Source organism: Cupressus sempervirens, chromosome 3 (genome assembly GCF_028749045.1).
Source record: "Cupressus sempervirens isolate cs-2001-9-10 chromosome 3, ASM2874904v1, whole genome shotgun sequence".
Taxonomy (NCBI): Eukaryota; Viridiplantae; Streptophyta; class Pinopsida; order Cupressales; family Cupressaceae; genus Cupressus; species Cupressus sempervirens.
In genome coordinates this window covers 598644546-598662240 of record NC_143120.1, presented here as the reverse complement: position 1 = coordinate 598662240, position 17695 = coordinate 598644546, and the positions used below count along the sequence as shown (strand labels likewise).

The following is a 17695-nucleotide window of genomic DNA, read 5'->3' as shown; positions in this document are numbered from 1 at the left end:
ATTTTTTGGTTGGTCGATTTTTTGGCAAAAATTCGTCTACTACTTGCCATGTTTTTGACAAAAACTTGGCATGTCTCTGTTAAAAACTCAGTTAGAGTTTTATAATAGCACATAAAGGCAAAAGATGTCCCAAATTAATTTCATTTCTATTGCTGAGAGGGGGAAATAGTCTTCCAAACACTTGCAAACTGATTTCTATTGATTTGAAGTTGATTTGAGGGAAGCAAAGTTTTTGAGAAAGATGACATCAATGATTTGGAGAAGTGGGTTATGGAGGAGGGGGTCGATTGTTGTTTCTCAGTGAAAGGCATTGAACTGAATGAGTAGTCATTGCTAGTGACAAGAGAAGCTAGAGGTAAAGCAACATCCAAGATGGAGGATGAGCCACAGAGTGAGTCAGAGATATTGAGCGAGGAGGCACAGTCATGCCCAATGTAGACTTCTAGTTCTAGACCCTCTAATTCTACCTCTCCCTTAATTTGTACTAGGGTTGAGACAAGGAAAATGTAATTTAAACTATGTATTTACTTTTAGTTTTACATAAATTATTTACTATTTTGCTTTTTGCAATCAACATTCCTCACGAGAATGCAATTTTCTACCCACTTTGTGTTTCAATATATCTAGACTAAGATTGTTTCTTTTGTGCTCTCATTTATTGACTCATTGGATGCATCTTCTCATTGAATTGGCCAAAAAAATGCATTTGTAATTAAATTTAAGAATTTTTTTAAGTTATCGAGTTTTTGCTGAAAACTGGCCTAGTTTTCCCAGAATTTATTTTTCAGGCCTTGGCGAGTTTTTGGCTTTGGTGGGTTTTCCAACTATGGTGTAAATGACAAGGCTACTGTCAATGGCATTGTTTATGGTTTTTCTAATATATTATGATGATCCCTTTTTAGAACAATCTTGGCAATGTATTAGAATTGGAAATGAAGCATTTAAATTTCTTTAAACATTTATATTAGATATATATGTATCAGTCAATCAAATATTCATACTCTATTATTATCATAGTTCAGTATGATGAATCACGAAATAACATACATAATACTATTATTTGATTCTATGACAAGTTTGTATTCCCAATCTTCACTGGTGCCTATAGTAGATGGTATAATCAGTGTGCTCAGTTCCCTTAGGGTGCGTTTGGTTCGTGGAATTTAAAAAATCAGGACTTCTACAAACCTTGGTTTAGCCAAATCAAGGGTTTGCAAATCTTCATTCCAATTTTTGGGATTTTATTTAAACCATTCGTTTCACTTGGAAGATGTGTGTGAAAACACATTTTTATGCGTAAGCGTGGAGTTGAAGGCAAATTTCAAAAAGCAGTCAAATCTATTATTTTTACACTCCTTAAAAACCATAACCAGGTTTTGATTTTCAATTCCTACTTGCTAGTAGGAAGTTGGAAAACCTAGTTTTGAGGCAAAATTGGAAGTCCGGTATGCTAATTCCATTTTGCCAATTTTAAAACAAACACAAAAAATTTCAAATCCGGATTTTGAAAAAGCCAATTCCTGTCATCTTCCAGGAACCAAACGGACCCTTAATATCTAATATCAGTCACCTCCTATATATATATATATGAACTATTATTATGATTGATCTCTTAGCTGATTTTTACGTATATATAATTCAATTCCAATATGATATGATATTGGTATATATATATCTACATATTTATAATCTTAAAATTATAACTGATAACAATACTACCCTTTATTTATTAATATAATTCATATATAATACTATACGGGTCTGAGTTGATTTTTCTGTATGATGATTGCCCGCATCATAATGTTATCTATTTCCAGATACAAACTATTCCATCCTTTTACTGTTTATTTGATACACTTCTATGATTATTCATTTCCTTCATATCGATCATTCTGTTTGTCCACATTCATGTTTCTCCCATCTGTTTTATTTCATCCCCTCTGTTTCCTCATTTCTTTTATGAATGCCTGTTGTCCTTCAACCATGGATCTGTTTTCTTCCTGGACTTCCCCTGTTCCCCCTGAAATAGTGGTGAGAGGGTCTCCTTATACTGTACCACTTATGTAAGTTGCACCTTTCCATACTGAAGTAACTACAAACAACTTTTATAAATGGCGTCTTTGACTAATGACATGGAAGATTTGATTTGTCAGTTTGTATACTTTGTACCTTGTTGGTTCTTACAAATCATTGCTCCATCAAACTTCAGCAACAACTCCATAAGATTATCTACACTTAATAAATACTGCTTAATATATTGGTTGTTTCTATATTGGATGATAATCGCTCTTCATAATTGACGGTTATACATTTGCCATTTGATGTAGTTATATATCTGTAGTTATATTGATTGTTATTAATATTATTAATTTATATTGTATTGATTAATTATATATAGATTAAAATTATTAATATCATACTGATTAGTCAATATATTAGACAACAAGATGCTATTGATAAAATATATTGATTAATAATATTATGTTTATATTGAGTAGTTGTATATTTATACATAAAGCAATGTATTTTAGACCAATTACATTTGTATTGAGAAATATATTTGTATTGTACCCACATCAATTACGGCTCATGACATATGCTAGGACCTACCTCATCTAATATGGATTGTGATGATATTGTTAATGACCCGTATAATAATGATGGCTGATTGTTGACAGTTAACATTATACTGTTTTTATTTAATATATAATATATATCATAACATACAAATTTGACTAATTGGCATTTAAATATTTTGAACTTATATGGTGGTTTTGTTTATTATACAATATATCATGATGTGGTAATCTGAACTTAATTCCTGTTCCAAATATGTATGTGTTTCTGGTTTTTATAGGATTTTGGATAGACAAACCCAACCCCAAAATTTTTGTTTACCAAACCCACCAACCAAACCAGTAACAGAAATGGCACCGTATCTTTATTATTTCCTATTAACTTCTGTAAGGGTGAATTGTTTTAGCAACAACTAATATATGTGGCATTTGTTTTATATTTCAGTTATAAGTGTCTGCCCCTAAAATAATAGATATATGTTGTTGTTCCCTCGTTTTGTATTTCTTTTGTTCTTATCTTTCCCTTTGTGTGGCCTTTTTAGTTTCTCTTCCTAGGATTTTGTATCATAAACTGCTGTACTTCTTCTGGTCACTGGCAGACACTAATATAATTTCTTCCTTTCTTCCTGTCTAGTCCTCCTTTTGATAATAAATGAAATATATACAATCAAAATTCTGACTAGAGATGAGCAACAATACGAGACAAATAAACCATGTATAAACAATCCTGAAAAGATGATCAACACTTTGTGGTCATAGAACAAAGTTTGAGTTCAAACCCAGAAACAAAATTAGTAGTTCGATATTGACTCTTCCGGCAGTCAGCTAGTATAAATATTATATAATATAGGGATTAAATATATCTGTGTCTCACTTAATCAATATTACTATGGAAATCAAACAAATTTAGTCAGGTGATCCATATATCTGTCACATGAAAATGTTTTCCTGTGATTGGATTGAATTTTTGCTGCATAGCGTTTTTTCGTGTTATCACTAGGACTGCTCTTCCAATTTATGGTGTAATCCTTTATACAATTTATTTTCTGCATTTTTTAGAATTATACAAGGGTTGATGCAAGGGTTTTTATATTTCACAAATGTTAGTTTTTTACTCGTTGAAAATAGCATGCATATGCACTATTTGCTTCAGTAAACTATAATCCGTCATGTCAATTATACTCGTATTGATGCATAATGAAAAGCTTAAACCTTTCTTAAAATATGGAAATAAATTTTCATACCTGCACAGAGAAAAGAGTTTTTTTAAGCAGGTGATAGAGAACCTGCTGCAATGAGCAGGTAAAAGTCCAACACTCTCAATTGGTAAACTGGATGTACGAGATGCACAGCGATCCAAGGTAGAGACTAATCTTTGAAGAACCTGCAAATATTATCACCATGAACATTCATCAGAAATTAGCAACTAAATCAGAGACAAAAATAGAGCAATAGAGCAAGGAGTCGGAATATCAAAAATATTTGAACAAGCACCGGGTTTTTGCATTATACTTTAAAGAAGAAAAAGTATTCACCTCCATGGGAGCATCTATGCATGACTTAAGAAGCCTATTACATAAGATATCTAGAACAGCTGCTTCAATAGATTCATCAGCTTTTAAAGTTACTGATGGTACGAGCTCAGAAGGGAAAACACGTCCACAGCAACCAACAAGAAAAGTCTCGTATGCATCAGCTACTTCTTTCCAGAAACGAGGTCTTCCCAGTCCACTGCCATGTAAGTCAACCTGTGTCCGCAAGCAATCTGAATCAGACTGCAGACTGGTGATGTCCTCTATCAACATACGATTGAAGACCTCCACAGAAGTCCTCCACAGCGAGCTCTCTGGAAGGTCTCTCCTTGTTGCCATGCATCTTTACAAAAAAAAAGCAGCTTGAAATAGTTACATGACTTTCAAACTCATAGCATATATGATCACCCAAGGAAGAAGCATCAAGATTTCATACACCATTTTTTCAATACTCCAATAATATCCTATACATGCATTAATAAAATATATTATCCATGTATTATTATAATTGACATTACTGAGTATATGGAGAATAAAGCAATATTGCAATTCTAACAGAAGTAAAGTTTGAGATGTCAATCCAACTGTTCTATTTATCTTCATAAAACACAAACACGATGTAGCCAGAAAATGTATAAGCATTCTGATATTGAAAAATGAGATATATTCCCTTTGTTAACAATGATGTACTAATCAGTTTTCAAATTATTGTTTAATTGTAGGTTTCTATTATATTGCTAATTACCACTGTGTCTCCCTTGGGAGTACTGTGTTCAACTTCCTTTGCTTGAAATAGGTGCTTATAGTACAGGATTAAGCATTTGTATCAGATTATTATCAATGATTATTTATATATTTATCACAAGATACTTAGCAAGTAGTTATTTTTTGTTGAGCCAACATACTTTTAGCTGCTCCTATTCTTGAGTCATGGTTATCTTTTGATGTAGGAGCATCCTAGGCTTGTTAGCAATCTTGCATGTTGGAGGGATTTCGTCTTTGGAGTTGAGCATTCCGTCACTAAAGGAGTGTTGCTTGGTCGTTATTGGGTTTAGTGTTGGCCGAGGTGCTTGGTCATTGAAGGGGCTCGGTTGCTGAAGGTGCTCGGCATATACTGCTGCTCGGCAATGCTTGTGGGAGCTCGGTGATGCTTGTGGTTTTGCTGACGCTCGTTAGTGTGGCTTGCAGGATGGAGTTCTCGTGTATTTGTTCGGATGATTTGGTACATTTATTGCATGAGGATTGGGATCGTGATGTGGGTTGATCGTTGGAGTTTGTGTGGACCTATTTTGGGCTTGGTTAATTGTTCTTGATGTATTTAACAAGTGTTGTAAGCCTTCTAAGGCATTTGGTATTTAATATCTGTTGGAGGCCAACTTGTGGCTCAACATGTAGTAATGTAAGGGTTTATTTAACTTGTAGCTTACTAGGCCAACTTGTGGCTTAGTTGGGTATAAGTAGGGGGCCTTGTGGAGTCTCTAGTCAGAATCATTCAACTTGGAAAAGAGGATGAAGTGCAGGAGTGAACTTTGAGAAGGGCTAATAGCGGAGGCTTGGGAAACAAGGAAATTGCTTGGTGGGCTTGCAAGCACAAGTTTAGATCTTCCTTGGAGGTTTCTACGAGAGTGGATTTGGACTAGCTAGTGTTTGAATTGGATCTTGAGGAATCTTGCAGAACTATTATTGTAATTGCTATTGTATTTGGCTGTAATCGGGAAGGCCTTACAACTCGGCACATTGCATGTAATCAGTTATTTTATGAATAAAGAGTTGTATTTGGTATCAAATTGTGTATCTTGTGTTGTGTTTTCAACTGTGTGGTTATTTGCTAGGGGCTAGGACATCTCCTTTGGGGATTCTCTTGCCTTACACTGCGTCATCTTTGGATGACCTTACAGAAGATCTATTTGGGAAACATCATCTCTTTGGCAAAACTTTATTGTGCCAATGCTATTTGAATACTCATACCTTGTGACACATTTGTTGTGATGTTAGCTTTGTTTCCTCTTATGCATACTTTTCCCTTTTTAACTGTTGTCATGTTTCACAAATAGTGAACTTAATTATCGGTCCCATCTTATGTCCAAACTTTTACCCTTGTTTTTCATAGGTTGTTAACCCCTTCTCCCCACATTTCTCCCTTGTTTTCCAGTCCTGGTCAAATTTACCAGTTCAATTTCGCCTTTTCCCTCGTGTTTACTAGGCTGTTTACCCCCTTTCCCCATGCTTTCATCCCCAGTTTGCCATTGCTAGTAAAACTTACCATTTGAACTCCACCTTTCCCCACCCTATCAAATGGTCAAATTTAACATTAAAACAATCAGTTCTAATTGTCACCTTTAGATTCTGTAATAAGCTAGGCTCAAACCATATTAGGTAAGCCCCAACAATGTTATAATTCCTACCTTTCTTTTTAGAGATTTAAGATATTCTTTGGACTTTGGAGGCAATATTGATTAATGTCATACCTACCCATTACTAACAAGTCTCTACTACATTTTCCTCAAAACTGTAAATCTTTTTTGTCACCATTCATAAGGCGCTTGTCAAAACCTAGCCCAAAGTTGATTAAGATGTACTTTAAAATATAATTACCATGCTCCATATTAGTCCAATAACAACCCCCTAAAATATATTTTCTCCCACCTTTGCTTGTTAGTCTGACTCCTACAAAATTCTTTGGACTTTGGAGGCAATATTGATTAATGTCATACCTACCCATTACTAACAAGTCTCTACTACATTTTCCTCAAAACTGTAAACTTTTTTTGTCACCCTTCATAAGGCGCTTGTCAAAACCTAGCCCAAAGTTGATTAAGATGTACTTTAAAATATAATTACCATGCTCCATATTAGTCCAATAACAACCCCCTAAAATATATTTTCTCCCACCTTTGCTTGTTAGTCTGACTCCTACAAAATTCTAGTACAAGTTCAAAACTTAAATAGTTTGACGATGTTTTAAAACTTGCTTATACAGTTTCATCATCTCAGTAAATCTTAATCATGTTTGAAACCCATAGAGGGTCCAACTGAGTTAAACTCCTCTTCTAACCCATGTTTTGTAGGTTTTCCATCATAAGAGACTTGTCCTTCAGAATATCATTAAGAATTCATAAAAAAAAGCTATTAGTCATCTCAGTCTCACCAGACTACAGATTACATTCTAGAAATATGAAGTTTATCATCTCAAGTGCTACTGTTAACAAACCATCCAATATCTACAAGGCCCTCTCCCTAGCTTCCCACCTGGCCATGCCCTTTTCCCTGGCAACCTAGTTAGCCACCATTTCTCCAAAAGAGTCCCTAAATATATCCTAGTTTCATCAATAGATTTTCAGCCAGCCCATGGTTAGGAAACTTAGTTTTATCAAGTATAAAGGCTTCAGAGACAATTTTATGTTAAAATCCACTAATTTATTGCTTGCATGATTTTATAGACCTAGCCTATAGGTACAAGCCCAGAAAGTCCAGCAGACCATCCTAGGATTGTTTATAATCCAAAGCAGAGCAGAACCTAAAAACCTCAAGAACAGAAAGTACATTAGTGCAAGGTTGTCCAAGGATTACAAGGATGCCCAATTGGCTGTCCACCTGCTCACTATGTGTCAAAAATAACCCAGATTGACTAGCAGAAGCAAAACCTAATTTATAGTACTTTCCAGAACTGAAACAAATCAACCCAGGTGCATCTTGGCAACTTTGTTAATTATTTTCAAGATAGCTTAGCATTTCAATGTCAAAAGCTCTGATTTCATAGAATATTGTTCAAATTGCATTAACATATGATCACACTTAGGCTGTTCAACTCATTTAGTGGTTAAAGTAGGTTTGGCTGGTTGCAGATGGTGTTGGTTTTCATGAAATTGAATTGGATAAATTTGCATAATTTAAGCAGATAAAGTATTGTGAGAATTTATTAAAAAGTGCAATATGCACCAAGGCTAAAATTAATAGCAATGTTTATCCCTACTTGCTGGTGAAATTGTTGCAAGCCTTCTTATTCAACCTTGTGATATTTTGATTTTGCAAGTTCAATATCGTTTTCAAATTATTAGAAGGTTTGTAATATGGTTGTAGCCATTAGGGTTTTGTAGCTTTTTGCAATAAACACCCTCAGGAATTGACGATCAAAAAACTTGCATTTTTTTCTCAATTTTACCTTGCATTCATTTAGTCAAATACTTTGCATAAAGCCAAATAATTTTTTTTTCTGATAGTAGCAATCATAAAGGCTACAACTATATTCCAAGTCATATTCTCAAAATAAAAAAATGCCTATATTTAAAGCTTACACCAAAGAATATTACAACCAGTTTGCAGGCTTCCTATCAATGGGCACAAGAGTAGTATAACATGCTTGTCCAGAAATATTAGAAGAACAACTGTATGAAATAATTAATCTCTAATCTTCATGGCATTTCCAAATGCCCAAGGGATTTCTATTAAGCTGATGTAGAAGTGAAGAGCTCTTTGAATAGAAAGTCTCACTATTGAACTCTTGTCACAGAAGCTCTTATATAAATCTGAAAAAACTGAATAGCAGTTCTAGAATACAAATCTCTGATTCTTAAAGACTTCTATTACAGCAGTGAAAATCTCTACTTTGGCAATAGGCTCACTCGATTCCTTAAGTTCTGTTGCGGATTCCTAGTTAAGTCCTCACACTGTACCCAAGCTGATCACATTAATGTTATCATTTTGATTTCCCCAAAATGACAATGGTGTCCAAAATAAACCTTCATGAATTCAGACTTCTTAATCTTCCACTCTTCTCCATACCATCACTTTGTTGGCTGTGATTGATGTCAAAATTTACAAATAGTGATTATTCAAACTTCCAGCTGCCTCTTTACATGTCTTGATTCCCTACAACCATACACTTCGCTACACTCTTGGTGCCTTCCTCTTTCTTAACTCCAAGGCTTTGCAAGGTCTGGAAGCTTGGATTTGACAACCTACAATTCCTGAAAGGGCCCATTCTATCAGCTACCAGTTGGTTGCAACCAAAAAGGGACTCTTTTGTTTGCAAGCACCACACTCAACCCCAAACATAGATATCTTCTTTCAACAATCAGGAATAATGTTAGCAGCTCCTCTATTTTCAACGCACTGCCAAGAATGTTTTTTTATTCAGTAGCATGTGGTACAACTCTCTTTAGACAGTCCAAAATGAAGTCTGGCTTGGGTTTCTCAGAAAATAAAATATATCACTTTTTAATTTCTTTATTCACCACACTATTGCACAAAAATTTGTCTAAAGTAACTCACTTGCATCCACAAGATACTTTGTCTGATTTTTATTTGCTTGCAAGGCTCAGAAATCAGCAAAAACTCCTTCCCTAAAAGCAAATATCTAAACTTGTTGAAATTACAAAACCATCAAAATGCGATGTCCCCTTCCCAGTTACTTTAGTATGGTTTAAAGTTAGCCTATTCAGTGGGTTCCTGTAGGCTAATGTGTCAAGGCTAGAGAATTATGGAAAGAATTTAAACTTTATGCATTAGGACGACAATATTAGATGTTTAGTTGTGCTCAGGCAGTATTCCTTATGTCGAGGACATTCAAAATGTTGAAGGAGATCGGAAGGCACAACACTAACTTGAAATTATAAATTTTGGTCATCAAATTTTACTCGATGATGCAATATGGAGCCATGAAATAGCTATTATATCAGGGCATACAACCAGATATCAGAATATTACACTTTTCGACCAGAAACTAATGATGGGCAACCAAAACATTTTCTTGATTTCAGTATTAAGACTGTAGTTGATCATAGGATTTAGAACCCTGGTATAGTTTCGAGCTATGAGATGTTGTCTCAGGATTGGAATTTTGGGCAAGGTCCAAATGTTAGTATTGTGGTCCACCTTCCAATCAGTTTACTCATGACTTCCGTTCTTGGCCCACATATAAGTTGGATGGTTTCTTCAGTCCAAAAGTTAAGTAGTTCATGATTGATGATTGGATAGTGGAGGTGATTTGAGCATAGAAGATTGCTCCTCTGCCAATTCTATACTCAGTACTCCTTGCAATAAACTACCTCAGTTTCTACCCAAGGTTTTTGCACCTTTCTTCTTACTTTCTTCTTACTTCAGTTAACAGGCAATAAAACAGACAGGTGGCATAAAGGTAAATATGGAGGTTTCTGCAGTTGTTTTGAATGAAGTCGTGATTGCAATTATCCCTTTAAAATCATCCACATTATTTCATATCCACACTTGAGATATAAACGTTGCAAGAGTTTGTTTAACTGATCAAAATATAATTTCATTGTACATCAAAGCAAGAACAGATTACAAAGATATATGTCACATGAACCTTGCGCATTTAGCAGATTCAAGCTTTTCTAAAATGGAACTGACTCTTACACTGAGCAGCTATTGAATCCAAAGTCAATTCAACAACCACACGCTCTAACCATACATCTGATACTATGTTCAGTTTCCAAGCGATCAGATAATTTTGTAGGACCATCTGTACCAATTTAAAGGATCTGAATTTTATTTTTCTTGATCATCAAATAACCATACTCCAAGCACAATATGAGTGAAGGAAGCAATCATGCTTCAATACATGAATCAACTCTTCCAAACTGAGTTAGACCAGAACTCCATATCTTCAAAGAGAATTGAGTCCAGCAATTCATTATTTCTCATGGCAAACCAGAATAACCTCGATTGGCTGTGTTAACATTCTAGACCTTGCAATCTATTAAATTGCCAGATAAACTCCATTTCAGCTTTGGTTAGTCTTGAAGCTAAGATACCGATTCGTGCCCTGTAGCCCCGGATGTGGAAGTGGATGTGGACGGATGTGGGATGTGTTTGGAAGTGCGTTGGATGCTGGCAGGGTGCGTTTATTGAGTGCTAACTTTGTTTACTGACCAAATCATTACCCAGAACTCTGTCACAGTCTCAGTCACTGCCCAGAACTCAGCTACAGGCCTGGTATGGGCCTCAATCATCTTGTACGACACCCTTAATGGAGTATTTCAGACTTATATGGAACTGCTGCAGCAGTCCCTTACATAGACAGCTTCGTCTGTGGTAGCTAAGCCATATACAGCAGTTAGCACTCAATGAACTCCCAGCAGATAGACATTTATATATTGCCCTATGTGAGCAATGTTGGGTGTTTTGTGAGGGACAGAAAATAGACAATTATATATATAATGTCTAGCAATATTCTACACACACACACACACACACAGAGGCATCCATACACATCCACATCCCTCAAAAAAAAAAAAATCATGCTTCCCGCATCCGTTTCCGAGTCTGCATCCAAATCGGTAACTTAGTCTTGAAGCTAAGATTCTTCTTTAATTTTTTTTCCATTTCATTTTGATGCCTCTTATGTGATGTGATTCTTCCACAAGGTATAGCTTCCTTAAAAATTCAGATATTTCCCTTTAGTGCCATGTTATACTCTTAGGAATTCAAACTCGCCCAGGTTTCCCTTCAAAATTTCAAATAAGCTTCAAATCCTTCAAAAATCACAATATGAAGCTTCAGCAACAGATGTAGTTGTCACAGTAGCTGAACTTTTTTGAGTTTGTTTGGTTAAATTCCATGGTAGCTGAAACCTCTTGGGAAATACTCGACCAACAGGAAATTAATTAAATAATTTAAATTGGAGGTGAGATGAAGAGGATAATATTTCGAGATCACTAATACGAAAGAAGTTCTCACTATTATAAAATTTTAATCTCCAAAATGTGACACCAAATCCATTAACCAAAATAGATTGTTCTATATTTCAAAGCCACACCCCAACTAATAATTATCCTTGGTGTTGAGATATTCAATTAAAAAAAAACCTGTGATTCCACATAATAAGACGAACCACATGAAGTTTATGATTAAATTGACTCCTATTATGGAGTTAATCTCCAAGGAAGATCAATAGCTCCATAATGCTATGGTTGTGAATAATTATTTTATTCAACAAGTAATCTTTATCCCTCAATCAACCAAACTAATTTATGCACATTTATGTGTACTTCTAACTTCTGAAAAAAAAAACCCTTTGAAAATAAACTATATTTCTGCCATGAGCTCAATACCTCAGAAAAATGATCTTCAGAGAAGACTTCACCAATTTTGAAAACCTCTTCAACTAAACAATAAAGTGCAGCAGTGAATCCTGATATGCATCCACTCCAAAATATGACTTAAGATTTCATCCAATCCACCGAGAAATCCTAAGAGTTTTCCTCCTTAGGTTTTAGAGCTGAAAGCCATATGTTCTCAAGCCCTGAAAGAAATAATAATAAGAACCAAGCTTAAGCCGAATAAACCTCTCATTGTTGCTTTATAGCCCACAACAAATACTCTTTGCTTTCCCTCTGCTTTACCTCTTGATTTTCATCTCCTTATGTTTTATTGTTTCCCCTCTTCTAATTAAACTTGAACTTGGGGGAAATAACAATGAAGTGACTTAATCAAATTTCCATTTAACTCACCATAAAGTCAGTTTAATATTTTAATAAACAATTGAATTTAGTTGTCATGAAATTTTTTTTTTATACAACATGATTTTTGATTGTTTAATTAAATTCTAAGGTACAAAAGTAGGGACATTAGTCCGTGCTCCTAAGGATTGCTTGTCATCAAGCAATTCCAATATGACTTCAAGATGAGTATGCTCACAAAACTGAAACTGAAGATGATCCTAGGGTCCATAGTAAACCTTTGAGATGCATTTCGCCACTTATGTCAAGCACTGTCATGTTGAAGTTTGAACACCAATAAAGGAGACTTGTTGAAACCCATTTGGAAGAAGAGCAATCCAAAACTACAAAACGTTTCCCAACTCCTCAAAGAATTGCCCTTCAAAAATCTCAATTCAAGACACCATAGGAGGAAGCCCAAAAAAGTTACCATAAACTATCTCATTCACAACATCGTGAACTCCCAAAATAAATGCTACTAAAATCAAAATTTCTACTCCAAATATGCATGCTAGTTGAATACAAGCAATAACACTAACTGGGTGCTGAAGTATCCAACCAACACTTAATTTGATTAGCCAAACCAATCATTGTGATGTCCCCATTTGTTGCCAGCATCAAAATCTCAGGGATCAGCCTAATATTGGATCCTCGTAGGCTAATGAGGATGGTTAGAGGGTCTTCTAAGGATTGATTCATCTCCAACATTCAAGGATTTATGGATTTGGCCTTCGTTTGATATCATTTGGACTCTATTTGCCATACTTACTATGTATCGTAAGTCAGGAGTAATAGAGATGGACCCTTTCTATTTTTAGAAAGTGTATTTGGTCACATGGAGAATTATGAGGAGAGATTCCTATTTCAGACGACATGGCAATTAGATAAGTATTTCAAGAGATATTAAAGTTCAAGTGCCTTAAGTCATTTATTTAAATATCTTAATGTTACTATAAAGTTATAAAGTAACTTATAATAATAAAGTCACTTAATATTATAAATTGCAAATATAAAGTTACTTTATGATTTAAAGTCACTTTATGACAAAAGTAACTTAAGTGACTAAAAGACGAAATTGGCTTTTTATCCCACATTGCCTAGTTTTTTGTGTCTTCCCTCATATCGAGGTTATAAAAGTGTGGAGCTGGTATGATATTGATCAAATAAAAATGGTTGCTTAAATGTGACTGGCTATCTTAAGAACAAAAACCCTTAAGAAGATTGTGGAGACTGGACGTAACCCCAGTTTCGCTTCAAATATTACCAAAATCAGGTACACATCTACAGGTTTGATATACTGTCTCAGTCAATTTTGTTCCAGTAGGAAAAAGGTTATTGGTGAAACCTCTTGCTAGCCGTAGGGACAATCCTCGATTCAGTATCAAGTGTGGGGACTGCTGTGACAGTCTTAGAAATGGATAATGTTATAGTCTCCTCCAACGTACAGAGTTATTAGCAGATGATTACAGTATAACTGAAGTAATAGCAGGACAGTCAGCTGAGAGGGAACTAAGAACGGAAATTATTCAAGTCAGGGTTAGTCCACATTCAGGTGACAGTAAAAGGAGTGAGGCATTGATATCCAACATGTCATTACTGATCTGAAGTCTTCAACGTGAGAAAGCAATTAGTAGCTGCAGGATACTGGAAGTCTGGGATTCTTGAGGACTTTCATTCTCAGAAATTACATCTCTTCCTCACTATTGAGACTACACACAACCAGGAAGATTTGGTTTGGTTCAAACTTCAAAGGTAAAATCTGCTTGTGATTCATTTTGAGTGTCATTGTGCAATGAGGGCTCAAATCGGAAGATTGGTGTTAGGATTGGAAAGACAAAGACTGTGATAGTATTTTAACGAGTTGACCAACTTCTAGAAGGGTATGCCTGCATATTAGCTGTGATACATGATACTATGAACATCGTACAAGCTAGAGTGGTCACCTAGATGTTGTACAGGTTTCAAAAGTGTTACAGCAGTTCCATTCTAGCCATAAATCGGACATAAGGAAGTTGTTGTAAGGCAACCATCAACAACAGTGACAATGTTGGACCTGCAGTCTGTTTGAGAGTCATTTACAGCCATCATATTGCTGCCATTCTGCTGTACTAGAGCCATGATTGGTAGTGCAAGTTCCAATCAGTCCTTGGAGTAGCTAAATCAGGATTCAGAGGCTCTACACATGTTAGAGAAGTTCTGAAGCTGTTCTAGTGTTGCAACATCAATCATTGATTTTGGTATGTAAGAAATAAGCACCAACATTCATTTGGAAGGCATTACCTTGACTTATTAATCTGAAAAGTTACTATTGTTGTTTACCAGTAAATAAAAATACAGTAAACTCCTATGAATCTGTATTGAATGTCATATCTATTTTGTAAAAATATTGTTACATGACACTTCCCTTGATTCTTGAACTAAACTACTCAGTAAACACCAACATCATCTCTCTCTCCTACTTCAGCTCACAAAATCAGTTTGTAACTAAGTTTCCAGATTGCTCACAAACTGTTTGACAAAATTCAGAACTGCTGAAAGATAAACCTTTTAAGAGCGATAAAGGGGGCAGGTTACTACAATCATCTTCATTTGAGACTCAAAAATTGCTCTGTTGTAATGTCATCTTTTTTGCACCTCATTAAGTGTCAGTACCAGCTAGTAGGATTGGCTTATTATCAAGGTCTCCTGTAGGCCAAAGAGATGGGTAGGGAGCCCATTCAAGGGTTTATAGCTTAACCAGATTTGGCTAGTCTCCTAGATTTTAGGAAAATCCCTATTTTTAGGGATGAACTGGGAGATCTTCAGGATCAGTCTAGACACTTCTGGAGAAATTCCTAGTGTTTAAGGGGTTCCCAGATTTTAGGAAGGGACTTTCAGTTAGCTCATACTGGTTAGAGCATAAGACAAAATCTAGATTGGGGGGCCAGAAAAAACGAGCTATGAATAATTGGAAAATAATTTCATTACTTCTTATGTTAGATCATAATAAAATATAAATAAAGTGGACAATTATAGTCACTTATATTATAATAATAAATTAGAACTAATGAGGTGGTGGGTACACCTTCCTACGCTATAAAATAAAATCATATCTTGATAGAGGGGCCAAGCTAGATACCCCCTTAAGAAGTTCGACCTTTAGGGAAGGAGGATTTGATTTAATAAAAATATCATTTCATGTTTACAAACAAATTAGAAACCCTAGAGGGAATTCGATTTTCTTTGGAGGTATAAGTAAATCAAATAAAATGGAAATTGGAGGTTAATGAGGGCATCTAGGAATCATTTTTGACATCAGCTGTAATATCCTACACTAGGATGTTGTCTCAAGATGCAAGCTCTGATACCAGCTATAATGAGACCTGCTCTCGCTCACTCTGAAACTATGCTGAGAAGTCTTTGATTTTTGAAGTTTTATAATATTTGGTGTTTTGAGAATTTTTTTCTTTTTGTTTTTTCAAATATAGAGAATGACAAACTTGAAATGCTTAAGAAATGATAACGATTCAATTCATTTGCTACAATTCACTTCCATATATTTACAATGGCAAATGTAGTATGCAATTAACTGATTATATAAAGAACTTGGCAAAGAAAGATGATTGACTTGAGAGCTAGAATTTGACTTCATGAACTATTACAACCTTTAATTGTCAAACGCTGCCTTAAGTATATTAATTGCAGCCTTGAAATGAGCAACGACACAATATGTAATTTGAATGCAGTTGTACAAACTCAAACACTGCTATAGCAGTTCAGATCGCAGTGCACTAAACACCCCCAAACAGCATTAAGCATTGAGAAATCTTGCAAAAATTCAGACAATAATGGAAGCCCTCCTTCCTATCTTCAAATTGCAGAGGTAGTGATTAATTAATCCTCAGAAAAAATACCTTCAAACTTCAGATGGAATTGCAGACCAGTAAACACAGTTCATTGACAATGAATTCCAACTCAAAGTGCAGAAAATAATGAGAAGTCACAATTCTCTCACAGCTTCAAACCCTCACACCAACTTCATCAAAAATATCAAATGCATAGATAATAGAATGATTCAATTCATCTCAAGAGCCTTGCTTTTACAAAATTTCAATCCAAAAACCTTTTCCTTCACAACTTTCACTTATAAGGCTTCATGCTTAGACTTTTCACTTAAATTATGATTTTGCATTTGGAGGCATATTCAACTTTTAAATAAAATAACTCCTTTATAATTCAATGGCTAGAATTTTCTTGTGCACACTTTTTACTAAAGAGCCTACTTCAACATACCATTCAATTAGAATAATAAACTTATAAAGTTATTTAATTAAGTCAAACTTAATTAATAACCTTCATTATGCTCTTATTAAAGCTGTATAAACAAATTGAGACAGTCTAATGCAAGGCATCACAATTCTATCACAGCATCAAACACTCACACAAACTTCATCAAAAATAACAAATGCATAGATAATAAAATGATTCAATTCATCTCAAGAGCCTTGCTTTAATAACATTTCAATCCAAAAAACTTCTACTTCACAACTTTCACTTAAAAGGCTTCATGCTTACACTTTTCACTTTAATTCTGATTTTGCATTTGGAGGCGTATTCATCTTTTAAATATAATAACTCCTTTACAATTCAATGGCTAGAATCTTCTTGTGCACACTTTTCACTAAAGAGTCTTCTTCAACATACTATTCAATTAGAACAATAAACTTATAAAGTTATTTAATTAAGTCAAACTTAATTAATAACCTTCATTATGCTCTTATTAAAGATGCATAAACAAATTGAGATAGTCTAACGCAAGGCATCACAATTCTCTCACAGCTTCAAACCCTCACACAAACTTCATCAAAAATAACAAAATGCATAGATAATAGACTGATTCAACTCATCTTAAGAGCCTTGCTTTTATAACATTTCAATCCAAAAGACTTCTTCACAAATTTCACTTAAAAAGCTTCATGCTTACGCTTTTCACTTTAATTATGATTTTGCATTTGGAGGCATATTCAACTTTTAACTATAATAACTCTTTTAGAATTCAATGGCCAGAATCTTCTTGTGCACACTTTTCACTAAAGAGCCTTCTTCAAAATACCATTCAATTAGAACAATAAACTTATAAAGTTATTTA

At 34.7% G+C, this 17695-nt stretch overlaps 1 protein-coding gene across 2 annotated transcripts in view; it reads right to left on the bottom strand.

Annotated features, from left to right (window-relative positions):
- The window catches only part of LOC149568091 (ARM repeat superfamily protein), a 338742-nt gene that overhangs the window by 16922 nt on the left and 304125 nt on the right, over positions 1-17695 (bottom strand). For both annotated transcript variants that reach the window (XM_089821094.1, XM_089821095.1), the window contains exons 38-39: positions 4112-4451; positions 3821-3960 (exon numbers count right to left, since the gene is read on the bottom strand). In XM_089821094.1, coding sequence (XP_089677220.1) covers positions 3821-3960; positions 4112-4451 — 480 coding nt within the window. The remainder of the gene's footprint in view (positions 1-3820; positions 3961-4111; positions 4452-17695) is intronic.